The sequence below is a fragment of the Bemisia tabaci genome, chromosome 1 (genome assembly GCF_918797505.1).
Source record: "Bemisia tabaci chromosome 1, PGI_BMITA_v3".
Taxonomy (NCBI): Eukaryota; Metazoa; Arthropoda; class Insecta; order Hemiptera; family Aleyrodidae; genus Bemisia; species Bemisia tabaci.
In genome coordinates this window covers 72,577,262-72,595,420 of record NC_092793.1, presented here as the reverse complement: position 1 = coordinate 72,595,420, position 18,159 = coordinate 72,577,262, and the positions used below count along the sequence as shown (strand labels likewise).

Below are 18,159 nucleotides of genomic sequence, written 5' to 3'. Positions count from 1 at the left end.
TGTGCGTCTTGACCTCAAGTCATTTACAGATCCAAATTATCTCTCCGAACCGAGAATTCTGTTATTCGCGTTCTATTTCCTAGATTACCACTAAATATTGGTTACTTTTTCTGACTGTGCAGCGCTCAGGAGGATTACTGGGTGGCGCGGCTAGGGGCGCTGCGGCGTGGCGTGAACTTCGCTTCGCCGTACGAGCAAGTGCGGACCATCTCGCGGATCATGCTCCACCCGGAGTACCAGGCCATCAGCTTCATGAACGACATCTCCCTCCTAGAGCTCAACGAGCCCGTCCAAACAAGCCACTACATCCGCCCCATCTGCCTCCCACCGCCCGCCTCCACCCTCGAAGATGGCACCATGTGTACCGTTGTCGGCTGGGGACAGCTCTTCGAGATCGACAGGGTCTTCCGTGAGTAGCCCTCTTTTCCCAAGCAGTATTTTGTGACCTAAATGTTGCAGTGTACAATACTACCGTGCTAAGTAAAAACGCCGTATGAACATTCGGGAGTTGCAAAATTTTTCCCCGTTAAAATGCCTATTATTGAGGAAAGTTAAGAATATTTTCTCTTAAAATTCTCAGAAAATTTAGATCTAGTTATGAAAAGAATTCTCTGACAAAATTGAACGAGTTTTCCTGAAAATGTGTATTGAATCAAAGGAAATTGGGCAACTGACGAAGTTTCATACGGCGTGTTTCCTCAGCACGGCAGAATAGTATTTTGTCAAGGAAAACCAGCGCCAAAAGGAAAAAGACTGTGCGAACATTCGAGAGTTGCCAAACTCTGGATAAAACATGTTTTTTGAGGAGAGTTATACTCATTTTCCTTCAAAATTTTTGGATATTTTAATTTAAATCGGAAAAAATTGAAAAAATTTCCCAGTAAGTTTGTATTCATTCAAGGAAACATGACAACTTCTGGAGGCTCATACGGCGTTTTTCCTCAGCATGACAGTATTGTACCATCACCGCGATTTTTTGCCAACATTTTTTAGATTTATTCTCAATATTTGACACAATTTTTTTTATTGAGACAAGATTTTAATTTCATTAGGAAAAATCCGAAATCTTTGAGGGCCTCAAAATTTGAGGATTTATTTAGAAGAAGGGATAGTTTCGGTGCGCCCGTTTTCTATCAAAAACCATTGATAGTTGATATTTTGGACCAGATTTTAATCCCATATCTGAAAAATTTGGCTGGAGAAGCAAGAAAAGAGGATGAGGATGGATAAGAGGTATTTTATAAGATACCCGAGTATCAGTGGCGAGTCGCAATCGATTGATGTGCCATTTAAATCAATGGAAAAGAATCAATCATCAGGGTGTTCGCAACGAACACTTAAATTATCGATTCTTTCCCATAGTTTCAAATGGTAAAATATAGAACGCCGACGATTCACTCTTCGCATCTGCCAAGTATTTTTCTTTTTAACGAGGGAAACTCAAAGTTACCGCTCAAAAGTTATACGTAGATAGATTATTGATTTCCGCAGCATGTCACTTACGAGGCTATTAAACGCTTTGTGTAAAGGAAACAGTTAAATATTGATCTCGAAAGTGGTCCAATGCATCCTTATACCCCACTAATTGTAAGGGTAAACAAGTGTTGTATTTTTAATTGTCCTTGAGTAGATAGGCATATGCTAAGCGCAGGTCGTGGTAATTAATTTTTCCCGCGATTAAGAACCAGAAGACGGATGGAAAATTAATTCGATCATTCCAGAGCAGAGCGTACTTTGTAAGAGACATGACTGCCAGATTCCTAACAAAATGGTTAAATTAAGAGTAAAATACATGTAATAACTATGTAATTTTCTGGATGTTGGCAACAGCAGTTGTGGCATGGCGCGGACCACCAATTAACCGATTCGATTCGCTATTATCGGGGAGCGATGGAGAGTAGAAGGAGAAAGGGGGAGAGGGATAGGAGAAAATCGCGCGGCATTGGTCACGAGGATGGTGATCTGGGTCATTTCTTTTCCGCTCAGGAAGAGGAATCTACAGTGGCCACAATGTTGTGCGAGGATGGACCGAGAAATTATAGTTGCCGGATGGATTGAAAAAATGTTTGGAATTTGGTCAATCGAGAAGAGGGATACGAGAATCTCCGTTGAAAGCTCCGAATCGTACTGATTTTAACAATCGTTTCTGCGGGCCGGTTATTGAGATTGATAGACAAAGCTATAGACAAAGAAGACACAAGTAGTATGGAGCGCTTCTATTGGTTGAAGAGAGTGGTTCCTCTAGACTAAGGGAGAAAATTTTGCACGAACTGTAAGGTTCCTTAGGGTGGAGCGATTTCGACTTTTTAAGGAATTCTTCTGGCGAGTAATGAAAAAAAGTTGGGAAATAGGCTGAATTTAATGTAGAAAAAAATTTCAGGCCAAAATTCCGATTTTTTGTCAGCGTGCCTAAGCCTAAAAGGCCTAAATTTTGAAATTGGACATTTGAAGCTTGATGTATATGGTTTCTCCATCGGAATTAACGAGTTGCGGCCCTATAGGGCGATAATTTCGTCCGAAAAAAGTCGAAATCGCTCCACCCTAGGGTCCCTCGCGTGTTGCCGTTAGTTAGTTTATTACCTACCTCCTTTGTCCATTGCAATCACCCGCTTCCACCAATAGGATCCCTACATACCCCTTTAGTCCTCTTTGTCCATAGCTTTGTCCATCGATTTCAATAATCGACCCGCAGTTCCTTCACCTTTCACTCAAACCCAAGTGAGCACAGCAACACTGGGCAGCTGGGCAGTGACCAACTGACCACTGACCCACGCACGGAACGCACGCACAACTACAACACGATCTACAAAATGGATTGAGGACGGGAGAGCAAGAGTAATTAGTTGCCATTGTCATGGTTAATGTCATTGCCTCTGTCATCGGGTGCTGTTTCGGACTGGGCTCACGTGTTCCGAGTCTCGGTTAAACAATAGAACATATATTTTTTTCGGGGCGAACTAAACACGACCTACTGCAAGTGGGTCTTCATGTTAAACATTAAGTTCCGACGTACCATTACTTGTGCTGACCAATACTGCCGTGCTGAGGAAGAACGCCGTATGAACCTTCAGGCGTTGCCAAATTTCCAATTATAAAACACGAATTTCCTGGTAAACTTATAAATATTTTTCTTCTAATTTTTCAGACACTGTTGTTTGCAATTTCACCTAAAGTTCCTGAAAATTTCAAGGAAAAATATTCATAACTTTCCTCAAAAATAAAAATTTTATTGCAGGATTTGGCAATTCTCGAAAGTTCATACGGCGTTTTTCCTTTGCACGGCACAGTCAACCTTGCGGCACAGTTGTACGTACTAAAATTGGACGTATTTATGCTAAAAAGAACTATGTGCTTAGGATTTGCATGAGACATAGTTCCTTTTAGCATAAATACGTCCAACTCCTGTTCGTTTGTATGACAAGGAATGAGGATAGATGGCAGCAAGGAGCTCGCAGTATATCACTTTCGGGGCAGTGATTTGGAGAGGGTATTATTACTTGACTGCTTTTGATGTTTACTTTCTTTTTCTTTTCTTTTTTAGCTGATACTTTGCAAGAGGTCCAGTTACCGGTGATTTCAGCGGCCGAGTGTCGGAAAAGAACGTTATTTTTGCCTCTCTACCGAGTGACTGACAACATGTTCTGCGCCGGCTACGAGCGAGGAGGCAGGGATGCATGTTTAGGCGATTCAGGAGGACCTCTCATGTGCCAGGTGAGGATCGAGTCCTCGATCAGCATTTTCTCCATTTCTTTCCTCTCATCATTAAAAGTGATCTCTTCCTGAGAAGCAATGACCTTTAAAAAAACACCTTTCAAAAACTCTTGAAAATTTTTTCGAAACTTTTTTTTTTTGAGGAGACCCTTTTTATTTACTTTGTTACCGAACTAGGAACGTCTAGCGAAATGTGCGTGAAAGGGCCTTAAAAAAACGTTAGTATTACTACCTTTATGATGGATTTTTAACTTCTTGTTAACAAATGAAAAACTGCGATTGATCTTTTTTAGTTTTTTCATAATGTTGCATGACGCCAAATTATCGTTAATTTTTGATGCAATCCATACGCCAATCGACGAATGTCCCCCACGAACTTACTTCTGACGAAGTATTCGCAAGATTTTGAAAAACAATAAAAAGTATCAGAACAATTTTATGTAAATACATTTTTCTTCAAAGTTCTTAATACAAATTCGCGAGTTTTTAAATTTTGCTTTTTCAATACCTTGAATGCGCGTGTTCCATTTTCAAGATTGAAGGAACTTTCGCTTGACATAAGACTACATAGGCTGTCCCAAAACAACTGAGAGTAAGTCTGTATTTCAGAAACAATAATAGATATTGAAACGCGGTTTGTAGGAAGTTGTAGCTCATATCCTTAGCTATCCAACGAGCCCAAGATTAGCTCATTTGGTCAAAATTTCGCTGAGTTACAGCAATTTTTCGGAGGCGTGTAAAGAATAACCCTACAGGATTTTTGAGCACATTTTTCCTTGTCTGAACTGTTGTTCCGAGAGTCGCGCAGTTGATAGCAACTTTGCGGATCACGTTGGCACTGGACTAGATGCAAGTTCTAATATGTTTGCATGTGCTTTCATTGCATATCAGAGTTTTCTTCAACTTCCCAGCTTAGTGAAGCCAACATTGTATAGCGTTAATGACACGTGTTCTCGTTTGGTGCAATGAGTTCGCCCGCGGAGCTGAAACAAGAGCAACGCTATGCCATCCGTTACTGTGTTCGCCGAGGTTTAACTGCCTCTGATACCGTGAAAGAGATGTTAGTTACTTATGGAGAAAATCGACTTGGGGAGAGCACCATTTATCGGTGGCATGCAGCTTTTTCCGAGGGTCGCGAGTCGGCGGCTTTGATTCCGCATGGCGGCCGGCCGTCAACTTCTGCGGCGGAGGAAAGTGTCATTAACGCTAGACGATGTTGGCTTCACTGAGCTGGGAAGTTGAAGAAAACTCTGATATGCAATGAAAGCACATGAAAACATATTAGAACTTGCATCTAGACCAGTGCGAACGTGATCCGCAAAATTGCTATCAACTACGCGACTCTCGGAACAACAGTTCAGACAAGGAAAAATGTGCTCAAAAATCCTGTAGGGTTATTCTTTACACGCCTCCGGAAAATTGCTGTAACTCAGCGAAATTTTGACCAAATGAGCTAATCTTGGGCTCGTTGGATAGCTAAGGGTATGAGCTACAACCTCCTACAAACCGCGTTTCAATATCTATTATTGTTTCTGAAATACAGACTTACTCTCAGTTGTTTTGGGACAGCCTATGTCGATTGAGTTGACTGTAGCGCCTTGATGCAACTATTCGTGTTCCACGGGTGTGCGGGTTGTATGTTCAAAATTGAAGGCACTTTCACTTTTCTCACTTCTCAAGAGTTGCACTCGCACGGTATTCGTCAGTTATACCACTCTATTAACAGAAACAGAGAGAGCGCTCTGGTGTTTAGTGAGTGAGCTGGCAGCATAAAATATATCTTTGGGGAAATGAGAGGGAAAACTGAGTTTTCATCAGGGAATTTTTCCCTAAAAATCGGGAAAAATCATTGATACATCTGGCATTGAAATATGAATAATTCTAAACACCATGGCGTAGCTATAAAAAAAATAAGAAATTCTAAAAGCACTCCCCCCCCTTCTCCTTTCCTCAGTAATTTTCTCGCCGTGGACAACTACCTGCGTTACTTACTCGGTAAATCTGGGCATGCTCAAGTAGTAGTGATCACGATAAGTTGCGCTTTGATCGGAGAATGTATTACGATTTTTATCGACGTCGATGAACTGCAATATTATCGAGTAAAAAAATGCAATAAATTACGATTTTATCGCATAAATTTGCAATAAAATCGCAATTTTATCGACAGCGATCCATCGCAATATTAACGAACAAAAAATCGTGATAAATTGAGATAAACTTCGGTTTTATCGGGCACGATTCTGTGGAGATAAAATTGCGACAAAATTGAGGATAATCGCTCAGATGTTAATGATCTTATCGCAAAAAAATCGTAAAAGAACCGTGGCTCAATCTCAAAATATCGCGACTTTCCAAGTAGCACAGTGCAACGAAAATATTGAAATTAAATTGCAATTTGATTTAGATAAAATTGTAATTTTATTACTATTAAATTGCATTATTTTTTCATTATTTAGTCGATTTATGCCGATTTCAAACAATCAGCAAAATGATCTCCATGTGTCAGAAAAGTTGGCAATATGCAATCCAATGAAAAATAGCAACTTATCTCAATTTGATTGTAGTTTTCAACAAATAGGGCCCCTTCAAATAGGAGCTAGGCAACATACACAACACTCAGTTGAATTGCAATATTTTTCCTATGTAATTGCTACTTATTGCAACCTGTGCTGCTTGGGATCAGATGTTGATGATCCTCGCGATCTTATCGCCAAAAAATTGTAACTTAAACTCGAAATATCGCGACTTTTCCGTTGAAAAATGCTACTTGGGTGAGAGCTACAAAAGACTGTTACTTAGATCTGAATCGATATGAACGCGGATTGATTCCAGGAGACGGATGGTCGATGGTCCCTGTACGGAGTGACGAGCAACGGGTACGGGTGCGCGCGGGCAAACCGGCCGGGCGTCTACACGAAGGTGGTTAACTACATCGGCTGGATCCAGAACAGCATGGCCATCTCCAACAACGAGCTGCCGGCCCCCGAAACCCGGCAATGCGCCGGGCATCGCTGCCGCCTCGGCGAGTGCCTCCCCCAGCAGCGCGTCTGCAACGGCTACGTCGAGTGTAGCGATGGTAGCGACGAAAAGGACTGCTGGCAAGACTGATCTCATCCCACTTTCGAGCAGAGAACTTTGACTAGGACGCCTTCTCCAGAAGAACACATCCGAATGTCATCCAATCCGTTTTGATTCCAGGTGCTTTCAACTCCACAGAGTATCTTTTGTTGATTAGAACCTCATGTCCTTAAACTGCCGTGCTACAGAAGGAACGCCATATGAGCACTCAGACGTTACCATATTTCCTTCAATAAACACCTAATTTACTAGGAAAATTTGTGAATATTTTTTTTTCTTGGCAATTTGGAAAATTTTGTTTGCAATATTGTCTAAAACGTCTGGAAATTTCAAGGAAAACTACGCATAATTTTCTTCAAAAATACATTTTTTATCCGGGGCAATTTGGCAACTCTCGAATGTTCATGTAGCGTTCTTCCTTAGCCCGGCAGTATGGAATAGTCCAGTTTCGTAGTTTTTAAAACTGGGAAGTAATTCAGCTATGTCTCAGAACTTTATCGGCAGAATTTACTTGGTCTACCAAGTGAACATAGGTATTCATGCTTATTTCAGGCAGTCTTAAACGTCAACAATTCTCATGACTGTGAATGTAATGCGTACAAACAAGTCTGTGTTCTAAATAACTAAAGGTTAGGCGATCGTTTTTGAGGTCTTGAAACTCGAGAGGGTTAGAAAATATTTCTGCTTTCAAACTTGCTGAAATATGCTGAGTGCTCCTCCTAAGCGTCTCGGCAACTGATTGCAGACATATCTTTAGCATCATTCTCTTAGCATCTTGAAGCTGCAAATTCATTTCTCCTTGCTCAATTAGATTATTTGTTAAAAATATGTGCAACACCAGTGGTTTCGGATTGGGAAAAAAAGCAAATCATCAAGATTTCTGCTTAGAGATAGCCTAATTTTCCAGACTCCCAGAGGTAACTACTAGATCCAACATCAAAAAGAATGCTGAATCAAGGTTTCTTAGCTTTACATTTTTCAAGCCTTGGATTTCGTTTTGACTCTCCACCCTTCCAATGCTAACATTTTATGTTGGTAACTAATTATCACCTACAAAAAGTTGGCGGATTGTACACTGCCTTCGACATTTGTAATATTAGCAGGAATTTTAGTGTTGCATTTTGGGGAAATATTGCTGTTGCTCTATAACACGTGTACTGATGTAGCAAAAGTATGCTTTTTCAACTGACATGGAAATCAATGAATTTTAGTGATTTGGGAATGGCATTGAATATTCTAGTCAATAATATTTATAAACTTATTTTTTCCATGGACCTCATAGCTGTTGTATAGAGAAAGGTTTTGCAACTTTGTGCAACATAACAAACAGAGGATTTTGTTATATCCGAGAGGGCATTTTCTTGAAAAAGAAAAATTAAAATTATCCATTTTTTCTCCTCCAGAAGACGACTTCAGGTCTCAGTCAGTTCATTCATTGGTGCTGTGATTTTTTTTCAGGGCATAGATAAATTCAAAAAATTGAGCCAAAAAGAGAGGAATACAGCAATGTTTTAAAACAGAAACAGGATTGACTTCCTCGAATTTCTGCCTTGCCATTTCATACATATTCTCAAAAGCAATATCCAGAATCGAAAATCCCAAGATGTCTGCTATCACATTTTATGTGTCAAACTGTAAATACAAATTTTAAGGAATAAATGTTTTTACTTATCTTGAAACTTAAGTTAATGTGCCTTAGAATTACTTCAAGTACACTTGAGTTGACAGGATTTTTATTGTATTTGATCTAGCTGATTATATCTGTAGTTAAGGGCCAAAAAACCATAACTACATTTTCACCAATCCGAGAATTTGGGGGAAAGCCATGTGACAGCACCATTGGCTGAAGTGTATTTTGTAAGATTAAAAATGATTTTTTTTTAAATTTTAGTTACATTTTTTGGCTCTTGACTACAGATATAAGCAGTGCCTAAAATTGGTAGACTAGAATTGGCGAGAGAAAAAATTTGCTATGATTGAAATTGATCCTCTTGACTCTTGTGTAGGAAAAATTGTACTTTTTTATTGAAGTGTTATTAAACTAACTGATGAGACAATGTAATTATAATGTGTATAAATGAAAAACTGTAAATATAAACAAATGTCTACTGTACACTTTGGAGTTTGTTTTTTGTTAAAATTGAGGTACCTACTTTCAACTTAAAATTTTCCCTCCTTGCGTAAAGCATTTGAATTTTGAGTATAGATTGTTGATCTGAACTAGGTAAAATCTGCAGAACATGGTAAAACAGACCCTATGGTTTTTCCCGGGGATTAGTATTTCAAACTAGGGTCTACTGACTGTAAATTTGGGGAAAAGATCCGATTGAAAATCATTAGCACAAAGAAGAAATATTCATACATCTTGAGGGGAAAAAAATTGGATGGAGTAAGCAAATCCAAAATTAAAAGGGTGAAAGAACAAAATAAAGTAATTGTATTTTCAAGTTTGATATAATCATTTTTGTTATTGAATAATAAAGTAAAAAGCAAATATTACAAAATCACGTTAAAAGGGTAAAACATAGGCGCAGACCTATGATGAGAATGAGTAGACGAATAAATTAGATAAATAAATAAATAAATAAATAAATAAAAGAGAATCAAGCATTTTATGATCAGTAGTAAGTATGTAAATATTGCAAAATACTTTACACTTGTTTGGAGGCTTGCAACATAGATCCTTGCAAAGTTTCATAAAAAAAACTTACACTTTACAAAATTAACTAAATAGAGAGGGGGTTAGGTTGAATAAAAAAATTTTTAGGGCTGATTTTGGTGTCAATCATTTGAAGTCTCCAATTGACATTGATTAAAAATTGTGATTAAAAAAGAGGGCTCAAGCGGAGAGACAAAATTCCGACTGAATATTCATCCCAAAGGTTTTCAAAAGCCACCTACACAAATACATGCAATAAAATAGATGGCTTTGGTAAAATAATGTTTAAACTGCAGCTTTTGGTGCACTTTTTGACTGGTATCAACGCACTTTAGGGTGTAATGAGTTACCCATATAGTAAAAGTTTTTACATGATATCAAAAAAGTGTAACAGGCAGGCATGAAACAGTGACCTGAAAAATTTGTTGCCTCAATTTAGAAATTTATGTGAATAACGTTCAATGAAATAAATTTAAAAAGAAAAGAACGCTAGCTTCTAATAGGATGAATATTCAATTTTCAGTCACAATTTGTGGTTTACTCGTAATCTAACGAACCTCTTAGCAAGAACTCAGACTCCTACAAAAACAACACTAACCACTAATCATCTCTTAGATAAGTAGTTTTCTTACTTTTTATTCTTCCAACTAACAAATACTCTTTGGTTGATGATGAAAGAGATAGGGATGCAAAAAAACTAACTCAAGTCTCAAATCGAGATAAAACAGAGGATTCATCTATGAACCATGCAGTGTAAAAATAATACGCCCTGAAACTAAAGAGGCTTCACCATAAGAGCACAATACAAGTCTTTCAGATAACTGCACCATTAAATGGTGAATATTTGAGCTGTGCAAGTTTAAATTTTGAAAATTTTAAAAAAATACAAAAAACTATCAAAATTTATTGATAGATCGATGTCTTGTCTTCTTAAAAAATTTGTTCGACTAGGCAAAAAGTGCTCACTTGAGAAAATTATGTGTCTATTTCATCACCAGCATGTCTTAAAACTAACTGAATCACAATTATTTGAAAAATTAAATAATGAGTCTGAAATCGTGAAGAAAAAAACTTACGACGAATATTAGAATATATACCGCAATGATTTGACAATGTAATTACAGGTAGATGATTGGATATGATGATTAGCCTTTGTTCTCGACAGCTTCTGTGACTAGTCCTTTAGACCCGCTAATGGTAGTCCTAAATTGTTCTGGAACTGGATACTCGCTCTGCAAACAAAAATGTTTGTTTTATTGTAAAAATAAATAAGTACAAACCAACATTAAATGAAGATTTATTGTAGATAACAGGCTGGGTATCATGGAATTGAAAATTGAGTTAGACATGGCATTTTGTTCAACAAAGTTCATGTTCCAGAGCAACATGCTGCATGACAGATTAAGATACCAACACTAGAGTAGTGCGTATGACGCCCGAAAGACAGCGTTAGTGGTATGCGTTGTAACAACTCAAAATCAACTTTTCTGCACTTAGCCCATTACTGATGAGTCTATGAGCACATTATAATAAATTTTAAAAATTTTTTACAAAATCAAAGATGGGGATCTGGAGAGGAGATCTGAAATGGAAGATCCAGAAGTAGTAGTGCTTCATATTTTTAGTCAGAGCAAGACAATTTCGACGAAGCGAAATCCAAATCTAATGCACTCACTTTGAGGAAACCCAGTTTAGAATTTGGCAAATTAGTTCTATAATAATATAAAATTCAAATTATAACAAATCCACGGTAATTTAAAGGGACTCAATGGAGCTCTCTTCTTTCTTGGTGGAGGTACCTTGTGACCAAGACTAAACATCTAAGAAAAACACCTGAGAATTCTATCTAACCTAGATACGGCTGATAAAGAGGATTGAGATGCATGCACATAAATTAGTTGATGATGCCGTTTTGGTATAAATGCGGCAGTATAATTAACTTAAAAATACATATTGATGTTCCCAAGGATGATTTTTTTTTCACCATGAGCAAGATGCTCACTATTAGTGCTCTTGCAAAAGACCCCGTTTCTAGCACTCCTGAAAATTACTGGCTTTAATAAAATCAGCAAAGGGGCTACAGCAGAATCATAAAATGATGGAACATCAATAACAAGATGCGCACAAGTTATAAATCCTCTGTGCAAAAGTTGACTCGCCCATTACATTGCATTACGATTTACCAGTGGTGAAAGGATCTTCAAAGGCCGCATGCATTTTTTCCCCCTCTGGCTTACTTTTCACACTTTCATAAAAATTATAGGATGAGACATTAAGCTTGAATCACTAAGACTTTCCATGACGAAAAATTAAAATTTTAAGGGATGAAAAGAAACAGTTGATGGAAGAAAGGGGTAATGACGACTACTTACATAATCTCCATTAGGTTTAGGAACAAGGACATTCATTTCAGATGATTTTGATGAGACAATCACAACATCCAATGAGTCCTTGCTTAAATACATTTGACAACCATCTGTCTTGTCAATCGATATGGTTGGCACTTTCCCGAGCACCTGGAATAATGACAATCGCAAGTAATTTTTTAATCTTTCCACCAAGAAATAACCAAGAGAGAAAGAAATTCAGTAAAACTTAATGTATACATAGGTAAATACATTCTAAAGGAAATAGATGCCAACTTCAGCCAGTCTTTGATATAATAAAATTGAATTTATAACAAATGCCCTTATACCCGCCGGAAAGTAATTAGAGCACAGATTTCGATATTAAATCTGTAAATGGCCATCGAGCTGACTCAACCAAAGATCTGGCTCCACCCCAGAGTAATACCTATCACGGCCTCATTGATGCAAACAATAGGAGACACGACCGAGCCTTGTGATTACCTGAGAAAACAAACATGTTTTCGGTCTAAAGCATTTTGGCAATTTATAAATCAGCAACAATTTTTAGCATCCGTTTGGAGGTTTTGACTCTGCTCAAGTTTTGTATGCGACTTGGTCTAGACGCCATGCTGATAACTCAGTTTGAAACCTTTTAATACAGACCGTTCATGTCCTTAGCTTAATGGAGTGCATAAATAGGTGCCATATTGAGGCATCATCTTGGCATTAGGACTAATCATCAAAATTTTGAGCAGAGTCCAAACCTTTGATCAGAGGCACAAAATTTTTGCAGACTTAAAAATTGCAAAAAATGAACTGAGGCTAAAGGCATGTGTGATTTCGTAGGAATGTCATTAGAGGATGAGGTCAGACTTCAGCCGGGTCAGCTTGATTGCCATTTACAGGTTTAATCTCAAATTCTTTAATTCAATTAGTTGCCAGGGAGTATACTCAAAATCACTGGGAGTACACAAAACCTGAAAGTTCTGAAAATGAAGGAATAGTGGCTAACTTCCGTACTAAGAGTTTCACACAAAAACGTTTCTAAGAACGAGAACATATAAATTATGATAAAAAAACAGTATCTCCTCCAGCTTCAGGATCATCAGAGGATCTACTGAAATTATGATCTATTAATAAATCCAGATCTGCTGAACGTGGCTGAATGCTCAACCTCCGTTGTTGCCATATTTTGTTCAAGTGTTTTGGAAGACTTAAAAGGCTCATTTTTAAGGGTGACTTTTTATTAAAATAGGCCAGCGATTAATTAGTTACTTAAATTGTGCTGAAACTGATTGTTAAGGTTCCTTGGATGTTTCAAATTTTGCTGCTTACCTGCATTTGAACAGACTGGCAATTGATGAACTCAGCGGATGACACCAATGTATCAAATACGACAGAAGACTTTTTGCAGGAGTCCAAGACAACAGAATTGATTTTTCCTTTGACTGTCAAAGTTGAGTTCACACAGCCAAACATATAAACTACATTATTCATTTCTGCTCCTTCCACTACCAGGGATGGATTGTTCTTTTGATACTCCTAAGAAGGTAGAAAATCAGTTATGTTAATTTCAAAAAATAGAGAATTCTACTCTTCCATGTCTAGATTTAGCTCCTCACAAAAAAATGTCCCTCCTGCATCTCCCCCTCCCCTTCCCGATTTGAGAATGAAGATTTTCAAAGCTAGACAGCAAATGAGATTAGAGGCTTAAAAGAAAATACAGTCGTGTCTCATTTAACGTTTTTCTAGAAACAACATTCATTTTGTCAAGTCCTGGTCAGTCGTTTTTCGTTCGAGCGTTTCTTGAAAAAATTTTCTACCAGAAACAACGTTCCAGTTCTGAATCCCATTCAAAAACGTTGAAACGAGATATGATTGTACAATGTACTTACTCTGATATACATAAAAAAGTCCTGACACTGTTAAGATTCAGTTACTAAAGAAATTTACTGGAATATTCAAACAAAAAACCCCCTTTGAATTGGTGGTGTGTCTTCAGTATATTCTCAGGTACCAGCAAGTATTAATCATATTGACAAAATTCCAAATTTTTTCATATTTTCTTGTTTTCTTAATTCTGAGAGTAAAAATATTAGTAAAATTAAGACTTTCTTTGATAAGCGTTTGAAAAAATAAACCTTAATTTTTGTGACCAATTTTCTGGATTTTTTTCATAATCTTCTGCTATCTATTTATTTCTGTTCTGTAGTTTTTTTTTTTTTTTTTTGGACCAAAATTCATGTAGATCTCAGATTTAGGGTTTTCCCAATCATGGTCTTATCTAGGACTGGTTTTATATTTTCAAAAAAAAAAAAAAAACCTTGAAACTTTTAAAATAAGAAATCAATTTAAGAGTGAGCTCAATATTTCTTTCGCAAAAGTCGTTCCTCCTCTGGCGTACGGGCGGATCTCTACTTCAACATGAGCCCCAGAATGCATAGAGTTATACAGAGAACAAGGCTCAGGTGGAAATCCAGATAAGCCCTCACGTCAGAGGAGGTGCCTCAAGATGAGGCACATTTTTGTAACATTAGCAGTTGGATCCTGAGGGAAGTTGGCTGGAAATACTTCCATAGAATTCTTGAGATGACCAACTTTATGGCCACATGAATTTCTTGATCAGCCAATTACGTTCTTGCATGGTGAATGAAAAAAATACTCACTATTATCCACTTCTTGCCCTCTCGTTTAAATACAGGGGGCTTCTCTGCTGGAACACTTGATTTAAAGTTGTTAACTTGCGTGTTGTTTGGAGTTGCCTTGAATGGTGCCGGTCCCGATCTCAGCGATGGGTTTTTATGGGTTTGCATGTTGGATGTTACTTTTTTCAAACCTAAAAAAAATTACGATTGATGAGCAATTCAGAGAGTGGATTGATGATGGAGGATAGAAAAAAAAGTGATCTCCATATGATGTTTAGTTTCGCTGTTTTAAATGGACCTTCTCCTGAGGCACATTTTATTCCATGGCAAATTGAGGAAGTTCTTGCAAAAACTATCAATATCTATTACACAACTTTAGAATTAATTTTCAATGATGTATTTGCCATTGGCTGCGAACTGATATTAGTTGGAATACTCATGAAAATCTCCAGAGGGTTCCTTCAAAATTAAACGAGTAAATACTGAACCACTATGAGCGTTGATTACCTACTGAGGTGATCTAGGGTGTAAGGAAAAAATATAATCAATTTGCAGCGCATACAGGATAATACTCTGAACATTCTTGTTTAAGGCGATTTGATTATTCTCGAATTCTATCTAGAAAGTTTCGGACCAGATCGCCTGGATTTCAGGTGGTGCATGATTATTAAAGAATACAGCAATAGTTGTAGCACTTATATGTAGAATAGATGACTTACTGCTCGTGATTTTTTCACCCTGGTTGATTTCCGCAAACAAAGCTGATCTGTCCTTTGAATTGTCGATAGTGAGGTCAGTGAAAGCAGGAAGAGCCATTGGTGGAGGAGGGGGGCCAGGTGGTGCGGGAGCAATTCCATTCTTGCCACTCCAGACTAATCCTGTCGTGTGATATTGTTTAACATACTGCTGAAGCTGGACTAGAGTTTCTACCCAGGAACGCACCCATTCAACATGTGTTTTGTCCCTGAAACCAAGATAATGGTTAGAACAACCAACCTAGACTAAAGTCTTACATTTAATGGTGTAATAATATCATATCATGCATGGCAGTGGACAGCATAAGAAGCCCACCGTGGTGCAAAGCCTCAAGGTGTGCTTGAAACAGTGTTTTAATGCTATTTTTTTAGTGCTGAAGGGTTGGACTGGGATCCATTCTTTTGTGACCCTGACAAAAGCAAAACCAGAGGCAGTTCTGCCCAATACCACAATAACCCACAATAAAGAACTTCTAATGCAGCTGCCTAGTGACAATCAACACTTGAGTTGGTTGCTTGGAGTCACTAATGACCGGAAAGGCGGAATAGCCAAAATGCATTCAACAATATTCGGACCGCACTGAGCAGAAAGAAACCAAGCCACATCAGCTATTACCAAATTTAATTAGGCAATTTAATTTTTTGCAAGAAAACGATTGAGCAGACTTTTGTACGAATTTCAGTGAATTTTCTGCGTAGTGCGAAGCAAATTCCTTAATTTTCAAAGGAATCCACACAAATGTTCTCTTGTGAAAAAAGACATTGCACAGTTAAATTTGGCAATAGCTGATGCGGCTTGGTTCCTTTTTGCTGAACAGGGTCCATTCTAAATTTTAAATGAAGTTTTTGAAGTTTTGGGAGTATCATCATTTTAAAAGCTTGATGTTTGAAACGCAAAATCACACCAAGTTATGGTAAAAGCGATGAATCTTGAGAAAACTATATCACTGGGATTTGGTGACGAGAGTCTAAGAATTCATATTGGATGAATACAGCTACAGGGACTCGAATATATGAAAGTCCTATCTCCTTCACTGTTCTGTGATTCTTTCTCACTCTGCCTCAAAAATTAGGAGCAAAAGAGGGCCACTTCAAAAAAGACTTCTCACAAACCATTTTTCCCGCACAAGCAAGTCCTCGGACAGAAGAAGATACAGATTATTTGGTCGAGTGCAGTCTATGATTGTTCTGCCTTGTTGAGACAGTTCAGTTTTAATCTATTGCTCTATATATTATACCTACTATGCTAGATGGTTGGAATGTCAGGTTTCTGATCATTCACATGATGATCTCTTTACTTTGGTTTTAAATTTAACAAAAGCAGTTCTTTAGAAGGTCACATTCTGAAAGTGTCAGTGTAGCGGGTGGATTTCATCAAAGTTCTGAACACAGTCAGTTCAATGGAACCTGTTTCAGAAATATAATACGGCAGTTAATTTATGCTTTCTTTACAAAAGGGCTTTTACTTTATGTTATCCAACAACCGAACTTCACACCAAAACTTACTTTTCTTTCCAGTCCTTCAGAACTCTGTTCGTATAAAATTGACCAGCATCATTCATTTCTTTGACATAAGGAGAAGGAGCAGGGGTCTGAAAAATAAGAACAAATAAAGTTAGCAAACGATTGAAACTTTGTAGGCACAGTACACACTAGATGGGTTTATGCATTTCTTTTCTAGATTTTTCCATTTAGTTTAAATCCACAAATGAACTTGGCAGATCGTTGTCTGACTCTAAAAATGTTGTGACTTATTCAAGATGGACTCAACAACAGCAATCTGCTCATAAATTCTTAATCCATCTAAAGAATTTTGCATTTAAGACATGTAGAAACTGGAGAAGAAATAAATGAAAAATGACAGCTTAATACAAGTGGGGTTACTGCTGAAGCCAAAAACTAAATTTTGTCTTGAATTGTTAAGCTTCATATTTCTTTATGAAGGCGATGTGGCAAAATCTAATTAGATTTTTTGCAACTTTTCATCAGTTTTTCGAGGTTTTTAGTATTCAATTTTAATATCAATCATCTTCTTACAATAATTTTTAATTGTCTATTATGACACAAAATATCAGGAAAATATACAAGTAACTTTTTGAGGAATTCACAGAGGAAAATGTTTGAAAGTTTGTTTATTAATTATTACTGGGTTTATACGGCTGACAAAGGATGGTTGAATTTCTTTTTCTGAATATTCGACTTCTTCTTTATGTCAGACAAGCATTGCGCTTTTTTAACTCAAAAGAAAAACTATCTCCGTTGTGACTTGGGCCCTCAGATCCATAAAAATACATTTAATGTATGATGTCACAATGTAAGAGGTTTTTCTTGATTAACTCAAGTCCATTTCGAACAAGTGCTTTGGTTCTAGGCTACCCAAGGTAAAATTATCATTTAAAAACTATTTTAAGGTTTTACTCAGCGAATACTCACAACATTGACCCATCCAAGAGCCGGAATGCTTTCACTGATGGCACTAAGGTGATTGAAGTATGGAGAGGCTCGGTTCTTATCTCTGAGACTGCAAATTGCTGTGATTTTATCTGCTGTTGGTTGTAACAACCTCATTGTTTCGTTCTGGTTGGCGGGTGCTTTACTCCTGGAGGCGAGTTCTAAAAATTCCAGCTGGGAACTATGGAAACAGAAACCAAAAATTCGGTGTTTGGAAAAATACTTAGGGTGTTTAGCGGGAAATCAAAAAAGCATACAGGGCTTTGTTGATTTCTTTACAGACAGCGACAAAAAGTGCCTACAGACAAGAAAAAAAGGGAGATTTATTTGATCAAAAAGAAAACTTGATTTAAAGGGGGGGGGGGGGGTGTTCGGGTAAAATTTAAGCCCTCTTTGACAAAAACAGATTTTAGGTGGCACAGTTGATGATTTTGACCACATTTTGCAATAAGGAACCGTTATTTCTGGCTTATTTTAGAAACAACATATATACATATACTGTTGGTTTCACT

The 18,159-nt window shown here is 37.6% G+C and overlaps 2 protein-coding genes across 2 annotated transcripts in view; one reads left to right on the top strand and one right to left on the bottom strand.

Moving 5' to 3' along the window:
* Positions 1 to 7,058, top strand: part of LOC109033178 (uncharacterized) — a 95,227-nt gene extending 88,169 nt beyond the window's left edge. Inside the window, 3 exon segments of the mRNA XM_072306130.1 lie at positions 123 to 409; positions 3,542 to 3,711; positions 6,544 to 7,058. Coding sequence (XP_072162231.1) covers positions 123 to 409; positions 3,542 to 3,711; positions 6,544 to 6,819 — 733 coding nt within the window. The 3' untranslated portion in view covers positions 6,820 to 7,058.
* Positions 7,059 to 9,194: 2,136 nt separating this feature from the next.
* capt (adenylyl cyclase-associated protein 1) overlaps positions 9,195 to 18,159 on the bottom strand; it is a 36,104-nt gene continuing 27,139 nt past the window's right edge. Inside the window, exons 3-9 of the mRNA XM_019045659.2 lie at positions 17,630 to 17,828; positions 16,703 to 16,788; positions 15,161 to 15,405; positions 14,463 to 14,632; positions 13,132 to 13,338; positions 11,821 to 11,964; positions 9,195 to 10,680 (exon numbers count right to left, since the gene is read on the bottom strand). Of these exons, the coding sequence (XP_018901204.1) occupies positions 10,594 to 10,680; positions 11,821 to 11,964; positions 13,132 to 13,338; positions 14,463 to 14,632; positions 15,161 to 15,405; positions 16,703 to 16,788; positions 17,630 to 17,828 (1,138 nt within the window). The 3' untranslated portion in view covers positions 9,195 to 10,593. The remainder of the gene's footprint in view (positions 10,681 to 11,820; positions 11,965 to 13,131; positions 13,339 to 14,462; positions 14,633 to 15,160; positions 15,406 to 16,702; positions 16,789 to 17,629; positions 17,829 to 18,159) is intronic.